At 62.4% G+C, this 19,853-nt stretch overlaps 9 protein-coding genes across 9 annotated transcripts; 3 read left to right on the top strand and 6 right to left on the bottom strand.

Moving 5' to 3' along the window:
• Positions 1–21: 21 nt before the first annotated feature.
• Positions 22–1,244, bottom strand: COLE_00885 (uncharacterized protein; the record flags this gene model as incomplete). The annotated part of the gene is made up of 3 exons (XM_018425650.1): positions 22–521; positions 559–1,112; positions 1,144–1,244. 3 exons carry the CDS (start codon positions 1,242–1,244, stop codon positions 22–24), a joined length of 1,155 nt encoding a protein of 384 aa, XP_018275020.1.
• Positions 1,245–1,318: 74 nt separating this feature from the next.
• On the top strand, positions 1,319–2,126 carry COLE_00884 (uncharacterized protein; the record flags this gene model as incomplete). The annotated part of the gene is made up of 2 exons (XM_018424643.2): positions 1,319–1,523; positions 1,555–2,126. 2 exons carry the CDS (start codon positions 1,319–1,321, stop codon positions 2,124–2,126), a joined length of 777 nt encoding a protein of 258 aa, XP_018275021.1.
• A 217-nt stretch (positions 2,127–2,343) lies between these two features.
• COLE_00883 (uncharacterized protein) lies at positions 2,344–3,301 on the bottom strand (the record flags this gene model as incomplete). The annotated part of the gene is made up of 3 exons (XM_018421607.2): positions 2,344–2,432; positions 2,686–3,099; positions 3,259–3,301. The coding sequence occupies 3 exons, from the start codon at positions 3,299–3,301 to the stop codon at positions 2,344–2,346; spliced, it is 546 nt and encodes a 181-aa protein (XP_018275022.1).
• Positions 3,302–6,517: 3,216 nt separating this feature from the next.
• COLE_00882 (uncharacterized protein) lies at positions 6,518–8,080 on the bottom strand (the record flags this gene model as incomplete). The annotated part of the gene is made up of 7 exons (XM_018424644.2): positions 6,518–6,697; positions 6,810–6,865; positions 7,174–7,370; positions 7,557–7,666; positions 7,702–7,808; positions 7,866–7,885; positions 8,019–8,080. The coding sequence occupies 7 exons, from the start codon at positions 8,078–8,080 to the stop codon at positions 6,518–6,520; spliced, it is 732 nt and encodes a 243-aa protein (XP_018275024.1).
• A 929-nt stretch (positions 8,081–9,009) lies between these two features.
• Positions 9,010–11,552, top strand: COLE_00881 (uncharacterized protein; the record flags this gene model as incomplete). Its single annotated transcript, XM_018424714.2, has 5 exons — positions 9,010–9,320; positions 9,371–9,470; positions 9,505–9,633; positions 9,691–11,097; positions 11,130–11,552. The coding sequence occupies 5 exons, from the start codon at positions 9,010–9,012 to the stop codon at positions 11,550–11,552; spliced, it is 2,370 nt and encodes a 789-aa protein (XP_018274789.1).
• A 209-nt stretch (positions 11,553–11,761) lies between these two features.
• COLE_00880 (uncharacterized protein) lies at positions 11,762–12,938 on the bottom strand (the record flags this gene model as incomplete). Its single annotated transcript, XM_018427154.2, has 4 exons — positions 11,762–11,826; positions 12,157–12,427; positions 12,560–12,866; positions 12,907–12,938. 4 exons carry the CDS (start codon positions 12,936–12,938, stop codon positions 11,762–11,764), a joined length of 675 nt encoding a protein of 224 aa, XP_018274790.1.
• Positions 12,939–13,535: 597 nt separating this feature from the next.
• On the top strand, positions 13,536–16,001 carry COLE_00879 (uncharacterized protein; the record flags this gene model as incomplete). Its single annotated transcript, XM_018426152.2, has 6 exons — positions 13,536–13,711; positions 13,833–15,160; positions 15,193–15,363; positions 15,396–15,578; positions 15,623–15,648; positions 15,693–16,001. The coding sequence occupies 6 exons, from the start codon at positions 13,536–13,538 to the stop codon at positions 15,999–16,001; spliced, it is 2,193 nt and encodes a 730-aa protein (XP_018274791.1).
• A 940-nt stretch (positions 16,002–16,941) lies between these two features.
• On the bottom strand, positions 16,942–17,268 carry COLE_00878 (uncharacterized protein; the record flags this gene model as incomplete). The annotated part of the gene is made up of 1 exon (XM_018425615.1): positions 16,942–17,268. One exon carries the CDS (start codon positions 17,266–17,268, stop codon positions 16,942–16,944), a length of 327 nt encoding a protein of 108 aa, XP_018275452.1.
• Positions 17,269–17,937: 669 nt separating this feature from the next.
• Positions 17,938–19,306, bottom strand: COLE_00877 (uncharacterized protein; the record flags this gene model as incomplete). The annotated part of the gene is made up of 4 exons (XM_018424463.2): positions 17,938–18,148; positions 18,185–18,276; positions 18,341–18,732; positions 18,919–19,306. 4 exons carry the CDS (start codon positions 19,304–19,306, stop codon positions 17,938–17,940), a joined length of 1,083 nt encoding a protein of 360 aa, XP_018275453.1.
• Positions 19,307–19,853: the final 547 nt, after the last annotated feature.

Genomic DNA, 19,853 nt, shown 5'->3' with positions numbered 1-19,853 from the left:
TGCATTAAGTTCGGTCATGTACTAAGTCTCCACCACAACGGGGGCGTACTCGCCCTCCTCCTCGTCCTCCTCCTCGTCGCCCTGCGGCAGGGTGTCGATGCTCCATCCCCTCTTCGCCGCGACGGCGCGCAGCTGGCTCCACGCAGCCTGCGCGCGTTTCGCAAGCCCCCACCATCCGCGCACAGCGAGCGCGGCACCGAGTCCGCGGCGCAGCGCCTCGATCTCGCCCTCGAAAAACTCCTCGAGGTCCGGCACCTCGACGGCCGCGTGTTCCGGCAAGCTCCCAATCTGTGCGACAAGCAGCTCAACGAACGCGAGCGCAGTCTCGCGCGCGTCCTGTGCGTTCCCAGCCATATCGCCACTACCAAAAGCGTCCGCGAAGAGCTCGGGCTCAGCCAGCGCCGCGTGCGCGCGGCACTGCAGCGCCACAAGGCGGCGGTACGCGCCGAGCGCGGGCGCATTCCACACCTGCGCGAAGAGGATGTAGGCGAGCGCGGTGTGTCCGAGCAGCGCACGGGGACCTGGCGTCAGCTACCTTGTCAGCGGAACACAACGTACCGCCGTGAGCGCCGCACACGCGCGCCCACAGGTCGCTCTTGTCGCGCGACCACCGCGTCACGTCCTCTGCGGGCGCGCCGGCGCGCCACGACCGCTTGAGGTCGAAGACCGGGAGGCGGATTGTCTTTCGATGTCCTTCGGCCCCGCCCTCGCCCTCTCTCCCAACATCGCGCAACGCAGCCTCCACCTCGTCCTGCTCGCCCTCGACGGGCGTGAAGCTGTCCACGACGCCGGGGAGGACATCGGCGACCTCGCGTGAGATACACGCCGTGAGGCGCTTCCACTCGTCGAGCCCCGCGAACGGATACGACGCAAGCCGCGGATCGAGCGCGCGAAGCCCAGCCTCTTCGAGAGTCATGCTCTCCACCTCCCCCCCGCCTTCGGGGAGGGTGAGGACGACGCGCTCGCGCGATCCCCAGTGCTTGATGAGCGCGGAGCGGAGGGGAAGCGCCGCCGCCGCGCCCTCGCTGGAGCCCTCCCCCGCGCCCCACACGAGCGCGTGTAGGCCCGGCGGCACGAACTTGTATCCCGCGAACGCGCCGACCACATGCATCCTGCCGTCAGAGAGTACGTGGGGGGACATACGTGCCGTCGAGGCCGGCTTCGGCGCCGCGCGCGACGCCAAGGAGCACGGCAAAGCCGCCCGCGTCCCACAGCACGCGCGCCTGGTTCTGGGTGAGCGACATGGTGGTGCGAGATTCAGATTCGGTCCACCTCCACATTACTCATGGCGATCCCGCACGCACTATCCGTCCCGCACATGACTGCTGCGGCGCTGCGCGCGCACGTCGCGGCGGGCGGTGCGCCCCTCCGCCTCCCCGGCCTCGGGTGGCGCGTGCCGTGGGACGCGACGCTCACCGGCCTTCGGCACGCCGTGGGCGAGCATACCGCCGTGGACGTCGAGCTCGCGCCGCGCGGACGCGGATACACCGACCCGCGGTGGGAGCGGGTCACGATGGGTTTTGGTGCGCCTTCGTGCGATACAGCTGACGCCAGGCCTGTTCCTCGACGCGTTCGTGCTCCGCTCCATTCCGGCCGCCGACCCCGCCGCCCTCCCCGCCGGATACCTTGCGCAAGCGCCGCTCCTCGACCTCCCGGGACTCCGGGAGGCGCTGCCCCCCCTCGAGCATTATCGCGGGCCAAGGGGAGATGTGTATGGGCGCACGCTGTGGGTCGGGCCGCGCGGGAGCTTCACGCCCTTCCATCGCGACCCGAATGTCGGGCTATACTCACAGATCGTAGGGAGCAAGGTGTTCCACCTCCTCCCTCCACATGTCGAGATGGCGCGCAGCGCCGTCAGGGCGAACACTGCTACAGTGCCCGTTAGTGTGCGCAGGATATTGGAGGGAGCGGAAGTGAGTGGGGAGAGCGAAGGAGAGGGAGAGGGCGAGGAGCTGGAGCCGCAGGAGAGGATAAGATTCCGCGCGCTCTTAGAGGAGGCGTTTACGCACGACGGCGCATGTGAGGTCCGCCTTGGGCCGGGCGACTCCGTCCTCATCCCGCCTGGGTGGTGGCACTCGGCAGAGGGCGAGAGTATTGGTGTTGGAGTTAATGCGTGGTTCCGGTAGACTACATATGGCACATATCATGAGCACACCTAGTCCGCCCATATCTCGCACGCGCAGCCATGATCTCACACGACTCACACGACGCAGCCCCCATCTCACCTGTTCTTACTCGGCATCTTGGGCTCCTCTGTCACCTCTCTTTGTATCCTCTCCCTCACTCCCCCCGTGGCTTCATGTCGTCGCATATCCACTACCGTTACACTGTCTACCTTTTGGTTTACACGAAGAAGGCGAGGTAAATGGTCGAGACGGCCGTGGCAGCGAGAACGGCGTAGCCCGACTTGTAGACGCCCTTGATGGTGAGGCCTGGAGTTAGTGCTGGGGTGGGGTGGGGTGGGGGCGAAGGAACCAAAGGGGAGATATGAGGAGTGTTGGGGTGGGGGACGAGACTAGCCCAGAGGACTCGATGGAGGAGTATGAACAGCAACGTAGCCCACGCTCGTGCCGAGTAGACACCTCCAACAGAGCCACCAGCGCTGTCCCGAAGCGCACGAGTGCCCTATTACCGTCGACGCCCTCCAATACACAGCCCTCTGCGCCCGACCGTGGCGTCACTCACCCTTTCCAACATCCCACATCAGGTGGCGGATACCGTTGAACGAGTGGAACGTCGCCGGGGCGGCAATAGCGAGCTTGACGGTCGTCTTAAGCCACCCGGGAAGCGAGTGGATGAACTCGATGGCGTGAGTCGAGTCCATCGCCGGGAACCAGGGGTGGAGGGCGAACGCGAGCGCGCCGACGTAGAAGAGACCCGCGACGGCCACACCCGTCACACGGTGCAGACCCGAGAGGTACCATGTCAGCTGGGGCTGGTAGATGGCGAGCTCGGGGGAGCAGGGGCGGTTCGAGCGCTGCGCGTTCAGCCGCTGGATCTCCTGCAGCGGGGTGAGGCTGTCGGTGTGCACGCTGCGGCGGAGGGCGAGGGCGGTGCGGGCCACGCGCGGGGCGAGCCCGGTAGCGCGGAAGGCGGGGGCTGGGGTCAGCGGGGGGGAGGTGAAAGGGGGGGGTGGGGAGAGGGGGGGAAGAGGTGGGAAGGAAGGAAGGTGGGTTGGCCGAGGGAGGAGGATGGATGGCGGGGCGAGGGAGTGTCGATAACGAAGGAGTGGAGCGTTCAAGCACATCATCTACGCACCAGTGCCGACAGCGCGGAGGAGAGAGGGGCGGGCGACGAACATGGCGGCGGCGGATGAGTGGACGTCGTTGAGATCGTTGAGATCGTTGCTGGCTCCAACGACCTGGTCGGCGGGGGGCGGGCACAAGCTGGCCGGTGAGCGACGGTGGGAGACTTGGAATTGGCCGCTTCCTCATTGGCAGCTGGGCGCCGAAGCACGGTGGTGTAACTGGGGGGAGCCCGAGTTTGGCCGACGCCTCGCCCGAAACGGCCGACGTCGCGCGAGGGCCGCGTGGGTGTCACGTGACTGCCACTCAGTGCGAACCAAAGTCTCAGAGATCATCACTCTCTCCTCCAACATGTCACCAGCGCATCGACGAGGAGCTATGAAGGCGGAGGATTGTCGGGTAAGAAAGGTTGGTCATCCCCCAGACGTCGTCTTTGGCACAGACGCGGGCATGTTGATGCCAAATGATATTTCTGTTGTGCCACTCACGCACGGCTTCACGCCGTACTAACGCTTGTTTGTGTCAAAGGTCACGTGACACCAGGTAGCGAAAGCGAATGACGATCAATCAATCCTCTTTTCCACCTTCCGCTCCATCCCATTCCCAGTCGTCGTTCACAGTTGAGCAACCTACATTGCTCGACTTGACCTATTGTTGCGGCGCTTGTGCTCCCCCAGTCTCTCTGCACCGCGTGACGGCGAGCGGCCTCTCCTCTCCCTCGCACCCTCTCCTCAGCCTCACTCCTTTGTTGTACACTCCTTTGTCTCCACCATGTCTCGCCCATACCAACGTCTGGCCTGCATGCGCCACATTCCCATGATTCTGGCCGGATCCGTGGACGGATGACTTTGGACCCCTTCTGCACCGCCACCACCCCCTTCCTCAACGATCAATCACTTCATTCATTCTTGTCTATGTTCCCTTCTCTCACCCCTACGCGTTCACAAGCTCCGCGCGCTTAGTAGTTGTCGCGGCCCGAGCCGTACTGGTCGCGGTCAGCACCGCTGCCGCCGAACTGGTTGTCGTCGCTGCCGAAGCCGCCCTGCTGGCGGCCGCTGCCGTACTGGTTGTCGTTGTCGCGGCCGCTGGTGCGGCCCGAAGATCCAAAAGAGTTGTCATCGTCGCGACCACCGTAGCCACCTGCAGTGCGACCCGACGAGCCGAAAGAGTTGTCGTCGTCGCGGCCACCAGTGCGGCCGGAGGAGCCGAAAGAGTTGTCGTCGTCGCGGCCACCGGTGCGGCCCGACGAGCCGAAAGAGTTGTCGTCGTCGCGGCCACCAGTACGGCCGGATGAGCCGAACGAGTTGTCATCGTCGCGGCCGGTGCGGCCCGAGGAGCCGTACGAGTTGTCGTCGTCACGGCCAGTACGGCCCGACGAACCGTACGAGTTGTCATTGTCGCCGAAGCTGCCGGTCTGGCGGCCGGTGGTGCCCGAACCGAAAGAGTTGTCCGAGTCGCGGCCGCCGCTGCCGAAGCCGGAGCTGCCGGTGTTGCCCGAACCGTACTGGTTGTCCGAGTCACGGCCGCTGCCGAAGCCGCTGCTGCCAGTGTTTCCGGAGCCGTACTGGTTGTCCGAGTCGCGGCCGCTGCCGAAGCCGCTGCTGCCAGTGTTACCCGAACCGTACTGGTTGTCCGAGTCGCGGCCGCTGCCAGTGTTGGAGCCGTAGCTGTCGTTTCCGCCGTACTGGGGTTAGAGATGGACGGGCGGGAAGGCAAGTGGAGGGGGGCAAATAAGGGGGCAAGGGGGGGGGGGGGGGGGGGAGAGAACGGCAGCCGGCCAGACATGCCAGACCGAGGAGGGGAGAGGAAGAGGAAGAGCGGGAGGGCTTGGGGAGATGCAGAGACGGAGAGGAGACGCCGGGGATGGACAACTCACGCCCGAGCCTTGCTGGCCGTACTGGCCGCCGCTCTGGCCACTCTGGCCGCTCTGGAGCTGGCCCTCTACCGTGTTCTTGATCTTGTCGAGGAGCTGCTGTTGGCATGTGCCAGCAGTGTGTGAGTAGACTTACGCCGGACATGTTGTTTGTGGTTGTGTGTGGTGGAAGAGGGAGAGAGAAAGAGAGAGAGGGGGAGGGGGAGGAGAGAAGAATGATGTCCCAGGATCCCGGGTTATATGAGCTTGGCGAGGCGTGGCGAGGGGATGAGGCGGATGAGGCGGATGAGGTGCTCACATCGTGCTCGCCCATCCCATGCATCCCATGATCGGCTGCTGGCTGACACTGACGTGACGCGCAGCAGCCTAGCTACCCGCGGTACAGCATTCTGTCCCTTCCCCGTCGGCAGGCTGAGCCTGGAATAGCGCACTCTGAACGGTGACCGCGAGGTGAGGTGCGCGGGGTGGGCGGGGTGGGCGGGGTGGGCGGGGTGGGCGGGGTGCACGCATGCACGAGGGCACGACAAGAATGGATCTGATCGATCAGAGACTCGCCTTCGATGCACTCGGCCACGGCAACGTGTGTGCCATCAGTGACGTCGTCGATCGTCACTGCGTGACAGGGGACGCGCTTGTCGACTGCCGCGCTGCCACAGAGGGCAGAGGGCAGGGCGACCAAGCTTAGCGGAACGAGGCCAGCATGGACTTGTGATCTAATGAGCCTCGCCTCGCCTCGCCTCGTCTCGTCGTGCGTGCTTGCTGAGGATGTACAGTAAACGAGGCCATACCTATGACGCGTGTGACGACGGGAGGCACGTATTGTTGTCGCTGCAGCAAGCTAGCAGGCATGTTCAGTAAGTAGTAGCAGGGTCGTCGATCAACTGTGTTTCCGTGCGGCGTGTGCCGCATCCCCCAAGTACCCCAGGAATGAGTACCACGCTTCAAGCACGCGAAGCACGTTTGTGTCTGCAACGTGTTCACCCGACCTCACTTTCGCCTCGCTCGCTTCAACCAGCCTCACTCACTCAATCTAATCGCCAGCGTCAGCCTCGCTAGCTCGCTACCAGTGCGCGATAACGTCGCGACAAGGTTTGCTGCGTGTTCACCTGATCATCTGCCTGCTGCACCCGGAAAACCCAAGACATCAACAAGCACATGAACAAAACATTCTATAGAATATAATCTAGTGCCCGTTACAAACATGACACACTCCCAGTTATCAACAGACCAGGCCTGGCACGCCGGCCAGGTGTCATCCGGTCGCCCAAATATTGTACAAACAACAATGCACGCCTAATGGCGGCCACACATTCACCCACGCGCCCTCATGCGCCCACCCCTCGCGCTACACTCGGAAACGGGGAGATCTACGACGCTCGTCTCCTCCTCCCGCTCATTGTCAAGGGGACATGGCAAACATCGGCCCCGGAGACTTGGAACCCTCGGAAGTCGGAGGGGTCGGCGTCTGGATCACTGCGGGCTTCTTGTCGTGCGTAGAGCGGCGTTCTACCAAACGTGCCTCGGGATCTTCAAATCCGGCCTGGAACGCAAACTCGCACACTTCGGCGTTCCGCCACCTCTGTAATGTAAGCGGAATTCGGTGTGACACGGGCAGCTGGCAGCTGGCAGACGGGCGGAACATGTGACGCGTGTTCCGCGCCTCAATCCCGCCCAGACGCGACGCGACTCACCCGAGACGAGTGGTGCCCATCGACAATGTAGCGCAGAATGTCGCCGTGTGCAACCACTGCGCGTTAGCATGCTGCATTTCTTGGCGCCGAAAACCAAACGGCCAAACCACCCCAACAAACCCCAAACCAAACCGCCTCACTCGCATACCAAAACAGCATTTGGCAGGCGAATGGAAGGCATGCCAAATGAGCCAAAGGGCCAGCATCATGATCCTGAGCCGCACGCTCGCGGCCTGCCGACGATCATGCGCTCGGACGCCGCGTGATTGGCTCGTGCGGGCCACTGCCGCAGCCACCCTTTCCTCGCACCTCAGCCATTACAGAGCGGCCAGAGACCACAAAGGCCCAGAATTTTGCTACTCACAGACAATTTCCTGCTCGGGTCGTTCACGAAGCCATTTCCTCACGAGCTCTGCGCGCTCGGCGGCCCGTTCTGGGTCAAAAATGCCCTGCTTGGAAGCATAGTCGGGGGAGAGGCCAGTGAAATCGAGGTCAGAGAACATGCCGTCCATGGAAGACGCGAGCTCTTCGCGGGGGTGCAACGGAGTATCGCATGGAAGGCTAGTGTCAGCCAGCGTGTCTCTGATAATGATGGGTGGCTGCGGCGTGATGGAGATGCCGCGGCCGGTGGTGGGGAGGGGCCGGAGAAAAATTGTGGACGTTTGCCACGCTCGGGTTCCAGGCACGCGGAACCCCACCCGAGGGTCCCACCCGGTCACCCAGCCACCAGAGCACGCGATGACTCACTCCTCGACTTCTTGCGCAATGTCAAGTAGAACGACCTTTTTGCCCTCGGCCTCCAGCCTGCGCTTGAGCTCGGGGAACGCGATGAGGGTCGTCTCCATTGTGCGGCGGAGCTTGTGGTTAGCGAGGAGATGTGACTTGTTCGTACTGGGGAAGTAACCAAGAGCTGGGCAGTGCCCTGGAGACTGCCAATAGTCTCATCCTGGAGGCGGCCAGCCTGCCGCCTTCCAACGGGTGTCAATGATGGGTCGTGGACTGATGTCAGCGCGTGCGGGCGCGTAATGGATGCATGTGAGGTGCATGCCGACGTACTGGACCAGTCGCTGAACACACTGCCGTCAGTCCTGCGATTACGCGTTGGTGGAGGGAGTGGAGAGAAGGTGTGTACTACTGCGTGCGCGCCCCAATGGTGAATGGGTGGCGCGTGTCTGAGTGATTGGGGGAGATGGGAGATGGGGGACTCACTTGTGTTCAGCTTGTGCGTGTCGCACCAAGAAGATGCGTTTATCTGTCGGGCAGTGCGACATGGCTGGCAAAGGGGGGAGGGGGGGGGGAGGGGGGGGGGGGGGGGGGAAAGAAGAGCAGGCGGTGAGAGGAACAATGAGAGCGAGAGATTGGTGGATGGATAGATATTATTAGTGAAAGATCAAGAAGAGAGAGAGAGAGACAGAGGAGGGAGATGTCAAGAAGTGCAAGAAAGCGAGAGTCGAGAGATGGCAAGAGACGAAGGCGGCGGGGAGGAGTTTGTGCGTGTGTCGGGGTATGTATTGGAGCGGGTTGATCAGCGAGCGATGTGGTGTGGTGATGGCCCGACTCGCGACTCGGGCAACGGCCAGCGGCCATCACTCAGCGGAGCATGCCACCCAAAGATTCTCCCACCTTGCGTGATAGGCTAAGCTAAGGGATTCGTAACTGCCGATCTCACTAATCATCTCCTACTAAGGCCCTTAACCGGCCCCCCGGTCTTCGTATTGCCTTGACCCCGCTTGTCCGGTTCCATTCTTGCCGAGGTTGTACATGTACATAAACCCGCGCTATATTTACTCCCGTCGCTTATAACATATCAACGGCAGTTCCGCTCTCCCCTTGACCCCTTGACCCCTCGAACGGCTCTCCGATCTCATCGTATCGGGTCCATTATCCCGAGGACTTGACTCACCCTGTATAGCGGAATCAATTCTCAATCAACGTCTGCTCCGGCCCACTTCACTTCGCACCGGAGCCACACTCCAGCGATCCAGCGCTCTCTCCGTACATCCGCATTCCGACTCTCCGCGATCTCCGCCTCTCCGCCTCTCCGCCTCCCGACTCGACTCGTCATTTCGATCAATCACAAAACACCTACACCTGCCATCACTTCCACCTCCCCTGTCACCTCTCGGCACTTGCATCCCATCTCCGCCTCCGCCTCCGCCTCCCAAGCCCCCCCCCCCCCCCGGCAAGGCCTCATCATGCAATGCTCTCATCCGCAGACCACCCTTCCCTAGCCCACTTTGTCATCTTCAACCCCACTCTTGCACGCAAGCCTCCCAAAGTTACTCCAGATGCACATGCTCTTGCACATTCCTCACCTTCTCCAAAGGCCAAACACCACCCAGTCGCTGCCGCCGAACAAGACCGCGACCGCGACCGCGACCGCGATCTTGAGGATGACCTCCGCGAGGCAGCACAGATAGTCTTCTACACCGCCCGCGAAGCAGGCGGTGTAAGTCGCGATCGTATGCTCAGGCAGGTCGGCCTCGCCAAAGGTCTCATGGGGTTTGCCGAGTACGTTGATGCGGAAACCGCACACGGCCGGACTTAGTACTGACCCGCAGCATGGTTGCGGCCGAAGACAACGCGCCTTACTGGGCCATCCACGCCGCTCACCAGCGCCTCCTCGTCTACTCACCCGAGCCAAACTGGTTCATTTACATTGTATGCTATTCTGCATTCGAGGAACTGACGCAAGAATGTTGCTTTGCCTCGTGAGGTCAAGGACAAAGACAAGGAGGTTGCCAAAGACGCGCCACCTCCGCCGCCTCCGCCGTCCGACGGCATGTTGATCGAGGGCCTGCGGCGAGGATACGATGACTTTTGTGTATGTCTTACACCAAGCCTCCACCTTCCCTTCTTGCGTCAGCCCACTCATACGCAGCTCCTTCATGCCTCCCTCGAGTCCCACCTCCCACCCACTCCGGCGTTCGCGTCCCTTCTCGAGCGCTACTGGACGCGTTTCGCTTTCGCCCTTGAAGCAGCGTACATGAGCCCGGGGCCTTCAGATCCACTGCATATGTGGCTGGGCGGTTATCCGGCCGAGCTGGAAGATGTCGCGCTCCGTGAGGCGCTCAACTCGCTGGTCGAAGGCGAAGGGGAAGCCGGCGCGGGCCTCGTTTCCCCCAAGCGACCCCTCATGGTTGCTGGAGCTACCCCGCGCGGTTCAGAGGGCGAAGCGCTCGTCCGCTTCCTCCTCGCTCGTCTCGTCGCTCTTCCCCAGCCGCCTGCGCCCAAGCCAGAGCGCCACTCGCTAGGTTTCGGTTTCAGAAGAAAGCCGCCGCCACTGAAGAAGGACCTCCTCAAGGTGGTGGAGGCGGATACGCGGAGGACGTCGTGGGGCCTGGCTTCCCCGTTATCTTGGGTCGGCTTTGCTGCGTCCGCACCCGCGTCGAGGTCGGCGACGCCTGCGCCTGTGCCGACGCCCACGCCGACGGTCGGCCCGTCGGGGCTAAGCAAGAGCGTGGATGAGAGGGAGAAGCCGGAGCGATCAGCACCTAGACCGACCGGGGCGACACACAAGCCACGCTGGCCCAGCTTGGGTATCTCGTTCGGCGATGCCGTGGGCAATGTCGGTGCGGTGTTTGGCCTGAGCTCGTCGCCAAAGCCTGAGAGCAGACTCAGCCAGGAGATTGGACGAAGCGGGGCTGCGACACCTGCTCATAGCGATGTCAGTGACGCCAAGGCGGATTCAGTGGAAGAGGAGGCAAAGGAGCGGGACGATTTTAAGTTTTCGTCGGCTGAGCACGAAGGGGAAGTCGCGAAGGCTGAGAAGGGTGAAGAGGACGTCAAGGTGGAGGACGACAGGACGAACACCGCGGACGGCCAGACTTCAGCAATGCGTCCAGATAAACAGCAGGCGGATGCAGAAGGGGGAGCAACTCTTGGACCGACGGCTGCGGACGGCGAGCTCTCGTCCTCTTTGCAGCTTGCGTCTGCGGCCGAGGATCATCCCGCAGGTATAGCTGCGACGCCTCTGGAAACGACACCTGGCGATACCCAAAAACCAACACCCGTTCCGGCTTCGATCGAATTGCCCGCTGAGCCAGCCTCTGCCCCCGAAGAATCCACTCCAGCCTCCAGCGAGCACGCTGCTCACCTCGCAGCAGAGCCGCCATCTCCTACTCGACCCCGTTCGCTCGCCGCAAGCTTGGACGACGGGGCCTCCGTGACAGGCTCGCAACCATCCGTGGCCGACCTCGACGCCGCGATACACTCTGACGTCGAGATGGCATGGGAGAGCCGCGCGATCTATCTCGCGGGGCGGCGGCGGCGGCTATTCTGGGTGACAGTGAGCTCTCTTCGTGACATAGCTGACGACAGCGCGAATCCACGCTCCTGTTCTTCATCTGCCCGCACGGAGACGAGCATGATCTCCAGGATCACGACTCGCTTCCCACCGCCACGGCGGTGCTGCGCGTCTTTGCGGCCTACGCCCTCCTCGCGGACAAGGAGGAGGAGAGGAGGGAGACCAAGCCCGAGACGACGGTGTTCCACGCGGATAACATCACCGAGACCTGTGGGAGCATGGACACTGCGGAATCGGGCACGCTCGCGGCGCTGCGCGCGATGGTGCTGGGCGGCGTCGGCGAGGTGTTGGCGCAGACGGCTAGCGGGAAGTTTGCGATCGGGAAGCGCGGCGAAGAGGACGGGGAGATGTACGCGCTCACGGGGCGCAACGCGAGCCTGACAGATGCGGAGCGCGTCGTTCGCGAGTTTGCGCTGCTGCGTCCGGAGTTTACATAAATTTGTAGCAATCTGTAGCGATATGCACGCACGACTGTGTATTCGGGATGACGTCATTGGCCACTTGGGAGCCAAACTATCACGCGGCACGGCGATCAGACCGTGTCCATCTATCGCCGACCGTGCCAATGCGACCGCTTACATCGTAATGGTACAACTATGCGTCTAGAGGCGCCGCGCGCCTGTCTGCTGATCTCGCTCGACCCCGGCTACTTGTTGTGCCAGAGGAGCGTCTTGAGCGACGTCCACGTGTCCGACTCGTGGTAGATGTAGCCTGGGGTCAGTGGGTGCGGGTGGGGAGGTGATTGATGTGTGAGTGGATGGTGTGAAGGTGAGGACTTGAGGAAGAGTGATGCGGCCAATTGGCCATGGGGCCGTGCCCGTCACTGATGCGCTTCGCGCTGTACGGCTCGATCTCGCTGTCCGTCGATCTTCGGGCCTCCGGTCTAGCCTCTCGGGCGCCCCCCTCCGAGCTGCCCGGGCTCCTCGTGCACTCTCCACCTCTGCATGGAGCCGCTGGGGGCCGGCCTCGCTCCACGCGAGCTCACTGCACTCCCCCTCTCCCTCGCCTCGATCTCGCTCCACCCGCTCTCGCTCGACTCACGCATAGAATTCACAATGCCCGGCTGCAGCCGCTCGCCGCGGTGGCGGAACATGTACATGACCGCAGCCCAGGACAGGGACGCGACGATCGCGAAGGGGATATTGGCGGGGGGGATGGGGCGGGGGTTGGCCTCGGGGCTCGTGAGCGGCGGCAGGGGGTGGTCGAGCGGCTGCCACGGCGTCTTGGGCGGCGTGGGCGTGTTGCTGTACAGCCGCGGGATGAAGGAGAGGATCGCACGCGACATGATGTACAGCACGATTTGCTCGTTGATCTGGGGTTAGTGGGAGCGGAGCGGGGGTGCTATGACATTGTATTATACGCAAGCTGTGCAGATGCGGCTGCATGCAGCGCAACGACCTTGCAGCGACCACCACGGAGGAAAGATCCCCCCCGGCCCACTCACCGGTGTGCGATCCCCAAACACGGCATACCCGCCAATACCACCCGCAATAAACGTATCAAGGTCGCGCTCCTTGCCGCCATTGAGCCGCTTTTGGATGATGAGCATGACCTTGTAAATCGTCGCAAACTTTGCGAGGCTCATAGCGTGTGTCCGCGTGGCCGTGAGGATGCCGTGGATGCGCGTGCTCCACGGCTTGTGCGAGAACAGTGCAGCCATCACCAGCGCATGCGGGAACCGCACCTTGCAGCCGTACACGAGGCCGTTGCGCGCGCCCTTGACGACCGCGAGGAGGTCGTGGTGCGCAGGGCTGGCGTCAGCGTGCGCACGAGCACGATACAACAACGCACTCCATTATCCATTTCTGAATCGCGGCCGACATGGTGGGCGGGGAAGGAGGGTGGGACGAGAGAGAGTGAGCGAGATGATGGAGATGGAGATGAGATGGATCAGATGGTCTTCGGCGTCGGTGGTGCCGGCAAGAATGTGAGGATGTAGGTGGGTAAATCGTGCCCGGCACTCTGATTGCCGGGATCAGTGCGTGGGTGGACGAAGGGGAGGGAGAGTCGCCGCACTCCGCATACGGCCGAAGCCGACCGCCCACCTCGTGCGACCGACCGACATTGCGGCCGCCGTCATGTCATGTGAGTGATGCACGTGAGAGCGCACGTGCAGATCATGTGGTGACCACGCGAGATGCCATCATGGAAGATGAGCGACCGCCGTGCAATCGCTTGCCCCCATGACGTGCCTGCCTTGTATGACATTCCTCTCACCACGACTCACCTCTCCTTGACTAGCTCGCTGTCACTAACTCACTAGCTCGAGCGCCCACTAGCGCAACTCTATAGTTAGCGACTGCACCGCGTGGACACGACCCGTCGACCTCGTGCATCGTGGACTCCGCCTGTATAAAGTATAAAGCACTCATAAGCAACGTCGACCGCCCACCTGTTCTCGCTTCCAACCTCCAGCCACCATGCTCTTCCCCCTCCTCGCCCTCCTCGGGCTCGTGGCGGCCGAAAATGTCGACAAGGCAGGCCAGTTTACACCTGTCGACATGCTCACCACGCCACGGCCGCAGGCCGCCATTGCCGCGCCGGACGGGCGGCACGCCATCAGCGTTGTGGACCAGTGGAACGAGAAGGAGGATACGTGAGTGTGCATCGTAGATAGGCAGAGGAGTGAGAACGACGAGAGGGGAAGGTCATTACCACCGCCGTCTCTTCTGCAATCTTGTAACCCATCATCTCCGCCATGGTCCCCCTAACCTCAGCATGTCCCGCACCCTCTACATCCTCGACCTCGACGGTTTGGAGCAGCTCCAGCCTGCCGAGGAAATCAAGCACAAACGCGTCCGCAAACTGTGGACCGCGCCGACATCCCAGGCCCACGACTTCCTCTGGCTCTCCAACACCACTCTCGCATACGTCAACGGCTCAACGCTCCTCCACTTGTCCATCGACCCCAAGTACGCGGGGCGCACGATGAAGACGCTCGACTTCCCCGCCGGCACCGAGCCCAGTGGCCTGCAGTACGACAGCGACAGCAAGGTCCTCGTCTTCTCTGCCGCTGTGTGGGAGAAGGATCTCGATCTCGACAAGACGGCCGCGGGCGACAAGGCATACGAGGAGCGCGGGGATTCCGGGCTCGTTCTCGACGATCTCTTCGTGCGGCATTGGGACACTTGGCGCGTCCCGGGGCGTATTTACACACTTGGGATGACCAAGCTCAATCGCCGCCAGAAGAAGAGGGACGAGGACCGGGGCGGCGACAGCGCCGACGCTGAGGCCGAGTTTACCGGCGGACACAAGTTTGAGAACATCCTCAAGGGCACTGGCCTCTACTCGCAGATGGATGCAATCTCCGAGTTCTCCCTCAACGGTCACCGCGTCGCCGTGGCGCTCAAGCCTAACGACATCAGCGTCGCCACTCACACTCGCATGGAGGTTTACGTTGTAGACTTGGAGAAGCTGGGCTCCAAACCCTCGCAGCTTACGCCGGGCAAGCTCGGTGCTGTCAGCGGCGTCGAGTTCAGCCGTGATGGCTCAAAGCTCGCATGGTTCCAAATGGCCGAGGACGGGTACGAGAGCGACAAGCGCGTGGTGATGGTGCACACGTTCGACAGCGGCAAGACGGAGGCATGGACGCAGAACTGGGACCGCTCGCCCGACTCACTCGCCTGGGATGTCGACAGCCGCTCGCTCTACGGTACGGCAGAGTACAAGGGCCGCGTGCTGCCGTACCACTTCCCTGCGGCAGGTCGGCTTCCCGTACCCTTGCTCTTTAACGGGTCCACGTCGCGCATCTCCCCGCTGACTGACTCGACGTTCCTCATCTCCCGCTCGAGCCTGCAGCACCCGACGGAGATCTTCTTCCTCGACCTCGAGGAGGGCGACGAGCCAGGCCATGACCCGCACAAGCGCCCCGCGGAGCAGGTCATCCAGCTCACGCACTACTCGGAGGCGCACATCGGAGGCCGGCTCGACGCGCACGCCCCCGAGGAGATCTGGTTCGAGGGCGTCGACGGTTTCCGCGTCCACGCGTGGGTGCTCAAGCCGCGCGGCTGGAGCAAGGACGACGCCGCCGCATCGTACCCGCTTGGTGAGCCCAACACCCGGTTCAACTGACGCCAGCCTTCCTCATTCACGGCGGCCCGCAGGGCGCATGGGACGAAAGCTGGTCCACGCGCTGGAACCCCGCCGTGTACGCGTCGGCGGGGTACTTCGTCGTGGCAGTGAACCCCACCGGCTCGACGGGATATGGGCAGGAGTTCTGCGACCGGATCCAGAACCACTGGGGCGACCGTGCGTGACAGAAAAGTGCAGGCTGACGCCAGGGCCATACCAGGACCTGCTGGCCGGTTACAACGCCGCGCTCACCAAGTATCCGCAGATAGACCGTAACCGGACCGCTGCGCTCGGCGCGTCCTACGGCGGCTTCATGGTCAACTGGATTAACGGGCACAATGCGTTCGGCTTCAAGGCGCTAGTCTACCACGACGGCATGCTGAGCACGACGGGTGAGTGCGAGTGGTTGAGTGGCAAAGAGTTGCGCTGACGGCAGACACGTTCTACTCGACTGAGGAGCTTGTGCGTTCCCGAACAATGCTGATTACGAAACTCGCTGACTCCAGTGGTTCCCGCAGCGCGAGTTTCTTGGGTCGCCCGCGACCGCGCGCGACAACTACGAGCGCTGGAACCCCATGAACCACGTGTTGAACTGGCGTACGCCCACGCTCGTCGTGCAGGGCGGCCTCGACTTCCGGCTCAGCGAGAGCATGGGTATCGCGACCTTTACGGCGCTGCAGTACCACGGCGTGGCGAGCCGCTTCCTCTACTTCCCCGACGAGAACCACTGGGTGCTCAAGGCGCACAACTCGCGATGCTGGCACGCTGAGGTGCTGCGCTGGCTCGACCAGTGGGTCGGGCATGGGAAGAAGTAGGCGTGCGCTACAGTAGAACATGAGAAGCAATAGAAGAATGCGAGGTTGTTCGCAAACGAGCGGAAAGGCAGTATCGATACATCTAAACAACTGATTCTTGGCTTCTATATTTGGCGCTAGTCGATATCGTCGTTGAGACTTTCACCTGCAACGGCAGGAGCCGGCGCCTTCTCTCCGCCCACTCCAGGCTTGGCCTCTGCCAGCGCGGCCGTGCCGTCGGCCTTGTCCCCCTTATCTGCCCCCTTGACCGCCGAGTCCTTGACCTCGAGCGCGAGCACGCTCTTGCCCTTCTTCTCGAGCGCGGCCTTTGCGTCCTCGTCAACGATCTCGAACGCGATGGACCAATACATGCCCTCCGGCGAGACGGGGTTCTCGCCGGGCGCCGCGCGGCGGCGGCACACGTACGTGACCGGCTGCCCGTCCCAATAAGATAGGAGGGAGATGGAGAGCGGGAAGGGGTTGGGGAGCGTGACGGAGAGAGTGGAGAAGTCTGCGTGAGCGCGATAAGACACGGAACGCACCAAGCACACCGGCGCCGAACTCCATCTCGGCTTCGAGGCCGCTGTCGAACGTCACGCGCTCGCGGTTGCCTGGGTTTCCGAAGAACTTGCGGCGCGCGGCGACGCCGACCTCGGGCCGGTCGAGGATGTGGAGCGCGTCCTCCTCTACGGCGCGGAAGATGCCCATGGCCGTCGGGGCTTCGAGCGGTTCCGCCTTCGCGCCCGCCTTGTGCAGCGCCAACTGGTTCATCGTCGACAGCACGGGCGAAAGCGCCCACGGCTTGTCGGCGTACACGTCGAGTTCGAGGGTGGGGTCTACGAAGCTGGGGTTAGAGAGGGGGGGGGGGGGGGGGGGGGAGAGGGGGGCAGGGGGAAGGGGGGTAAAGGAGGAGTAGGTCGGGGAGGGAGGGAGGGAGGGGGAGGAAGAAGGAGAAGACCTACTACATGAATTTTGTCGCAATACTCGTTCCCCACGGCAAACTGTCGCGGATGGGCCGCTCGAACACGTTCCCGAAAACCAGGTCGTCGCCATTCACGCCGTCGAGGTATTTGCCGCGCACGACCATTGCGTACGTCAGCCCCGGGCGGTGGTCGAAGAACTCGTGGCCGTCGCCGGCCGCGCCTTCGCCCTCGAAACCTTTGATGAAGACGCTGATTTCGCCGTCGAAATTCGGCGTGCGCACGCGCACGGGGCCGCCGTTCACGGGGCAGAGCGTCGCGGGGGGGTATGCCGCGGAGGTGGAGATTAGGACGCGGAGCTTGGGCATGGTGAGGGGAGGGTGAGGAGGGTTAGTGGGAAATAGGAATGAGGAAGATGTGAGGTGAAGTGAGGTGGATGGCGACGACCAGCCGGCTGGATGACGTCGTGGATCCGCCGGGAGCGGGATGACGCAAGTCGCGAGATCGCGATATCAGGTTGATATTTCCGCTCCCTCCACAATCTAGATTTCTGCACTACACGATGCACCACGATGCACCTCTCCCTCACATGCAATAGATACATATACATGACAGCAACACAAAGACAGTATATCGTACCTGATCACGGCTCTTCGATGAGCATCGCTCGATGTGTGTGCGCGAGCTTACCATCTCTCTCCTCGCGATACAACACGAGCTCGGCGCCAGCGCTCGAGCAATCCTACACCTCAAGCGCAGGTTGCTTGTGCCCATTGTTCTTGAGCGCAGCCTCGCCATTTTGCTCCTTGCCAATTCCCTCATCCGCTTCCGCATCGTCAGGCTGGACACCCCATTTCGGGCCGAGCATAAAGTTGGCATCGCCCGTCGTCTCATCCGCCAGCATCTTGGCCGACTGATATCCGGCAACCGGGAGACGAAGACGGCCTTGCGGCGTCGGCACACTCTCCGGGAGGAAGCCAACCTGCTGGAGCGCACTCGCCTGGTCCCTGTTGTCAGCGGGCAACCTTCCCGCCCTCTTACCACCAGATGTGCTCGTGATACAACCGGTCGCCACGAATGTTGACTACCGCCATCATCGGCAGTTCGATTTTGTTCCCCGTCGCCGGTACACCTGGAAGAAGCCAGTCGATGACGCGGCTGTGCGTGCAGCTATAGATGAACTCGTCGACGACTCTGTCCGCGCCAACCGTGCGCGACACAACCAGCAGGTCCGCATCCTCTGGGTTGCTTACCCTGTCAGCAAGGTTTTGGTGAGAAACACACCTGAAGATGAAGTGGTCTCGGTAGAACTCGGTAAGCTGCTCGCGCCCCACACCGCCCGTCATTGTCGGCACGTGGTTGACATAAGGCTCGTCCTGTTGTCAGCTACTGCGAAATCACAAGCCCCAAGCCCCAAGCCCCAAGCCCAATGTCACTCACAACCATGGTCAGCATGGTCTTCTCAACGGAGCGGTCGATAAACTCGTAGTGCGTGTGCTCGTCCCAAATGGCCTCGAGATCGAAATACGGCCCTCCAAGCTGCTCGCGCAGAAACACGAGGGTGCGTGAATGCGCTAGAGCAGCATTGGGTGGCGAATATGCCTTGGGCCCAGAAGAGGGCACGACAAAGTATGGCGAGTCGACGTCGTACTCGTGCACGCGGCAATTTGGGGGAGGGTCGCGACCGGCATCGTGCACAATGCGCTCGGGAACATGGACAAGCATAGGGAGGTCGTCGCTGAACATTGCGGCGCCGTGGGACACGACTGCGACAATGCGTGGCATGGATGCCGAGCCAGCCAAGATGGAGGGCAGGGCGGAAGGGTCGTACACTGAGGGATTAGTTTTGGGTGGGGGAAGGTGGGGAGGGAGGGACATGTGGGGTAGTCACAGGGCTTGGCTCGGGCTCGTCCGTCATGGCTGTGGCGCGTGTGGCGATGAATGTGTCGAACGTGTCGCGCGTCGGGCAATCCAGTCCGCCGTGTACCCCATAGCCACTGCGCCCGCTAGTCACTCACCCAACACAGCATAGCCGCCCTTGTTCTCAACGAATGCAGCGCTCTCGAGTGCAGAGATGGCCGTGGTTAGTGCTTCGCTCACGTCCGTACCGCCGTTGATGCGGGTGCCGACGACGGCGAAACCTTCCTCAGCCCACTTCTTGACGGGCTCTGGGTCTAGCGGGGTCTTGAGTCCGAGTGTTTTATGGGGCCGCATGCTGAGGCGCGGAGGTGGGACGACAATGACACCTGGTCCTGTTCCGCGATGGGTGAGTGGAGGCTGGAGCTCGAGGCCGTCCATGAGGGGTATGGGAGGGGCGACGACGGGATAGCGGGTGGGAAGCTCGGTGGGGGCGGAAGATGGCGAGCTGCCTGGGGCCGGAGGACTTGACATGGGACTATTGGCCATGGTGAATGGAAGAGAGAGTGGTAAAGAGTGAGGAAGGAGAAAGAGAGATGAGTTGAGGGGTTGGGGATAAGAGAGTTGAAGGAATAGAGGAAGGGGGGGAGGGGAATGGCGGCGGCGGTTGCGGTTGCGGTGCTTGCGGCGTGGGAAACAAGGAGGAATGGGTTTGGGTGATAAGGATTATAGTAGGCGATGATGATGATGATGATGATGTGGGAGTAGAGGGAGGAGGCGAGGAGGAGATGTGGGAAAGAGGTTTGTGTAGTCCTTGGTGATTACGCTTGGCGCGTCATTGCAGTGTAGAGCAACGAGCAGTGGTTGATGCCGTGGTGTACTGGAGGCAGCTGACAGCTGACAGCTGACAGACAGCACCGAGGTCAGTGGCTTGCTGCTGAACTGGGTATAGCTGCCGAGTTTGATGACGGCGTGGGAGAGACCGGAGAGAGTGCTGGGAATAGGTTGGGAGCTTGAACAGCAACAGCACGTTGCAACTGGAGCATGCTCTGATCATATGCCTCACACCCGCCCACGCCCATGCGCCCATACATAC

This window comes from Cutaneotrichosporon oleaginosum (assembly GCF_008065305.1).
Source record: "Cutaneotrichosporon oleaginosum strain ATCC 20508 chromosome Unknown ATCC20508_contig01, whole genome shotgun sequence".
Classification (NCBI taxonomy): domain Eukaryota; kingdom Fungi; phylum Basidiomycota; class Tremellomycetes; order Trichosporonales; family Trichosporonaceae; genus Cutaneotrichosporon; species Cutaneotrichosporon oleaginosum.
This window is presented reverse-complemented; position numbering and strand designations above follow the sequence as displayed.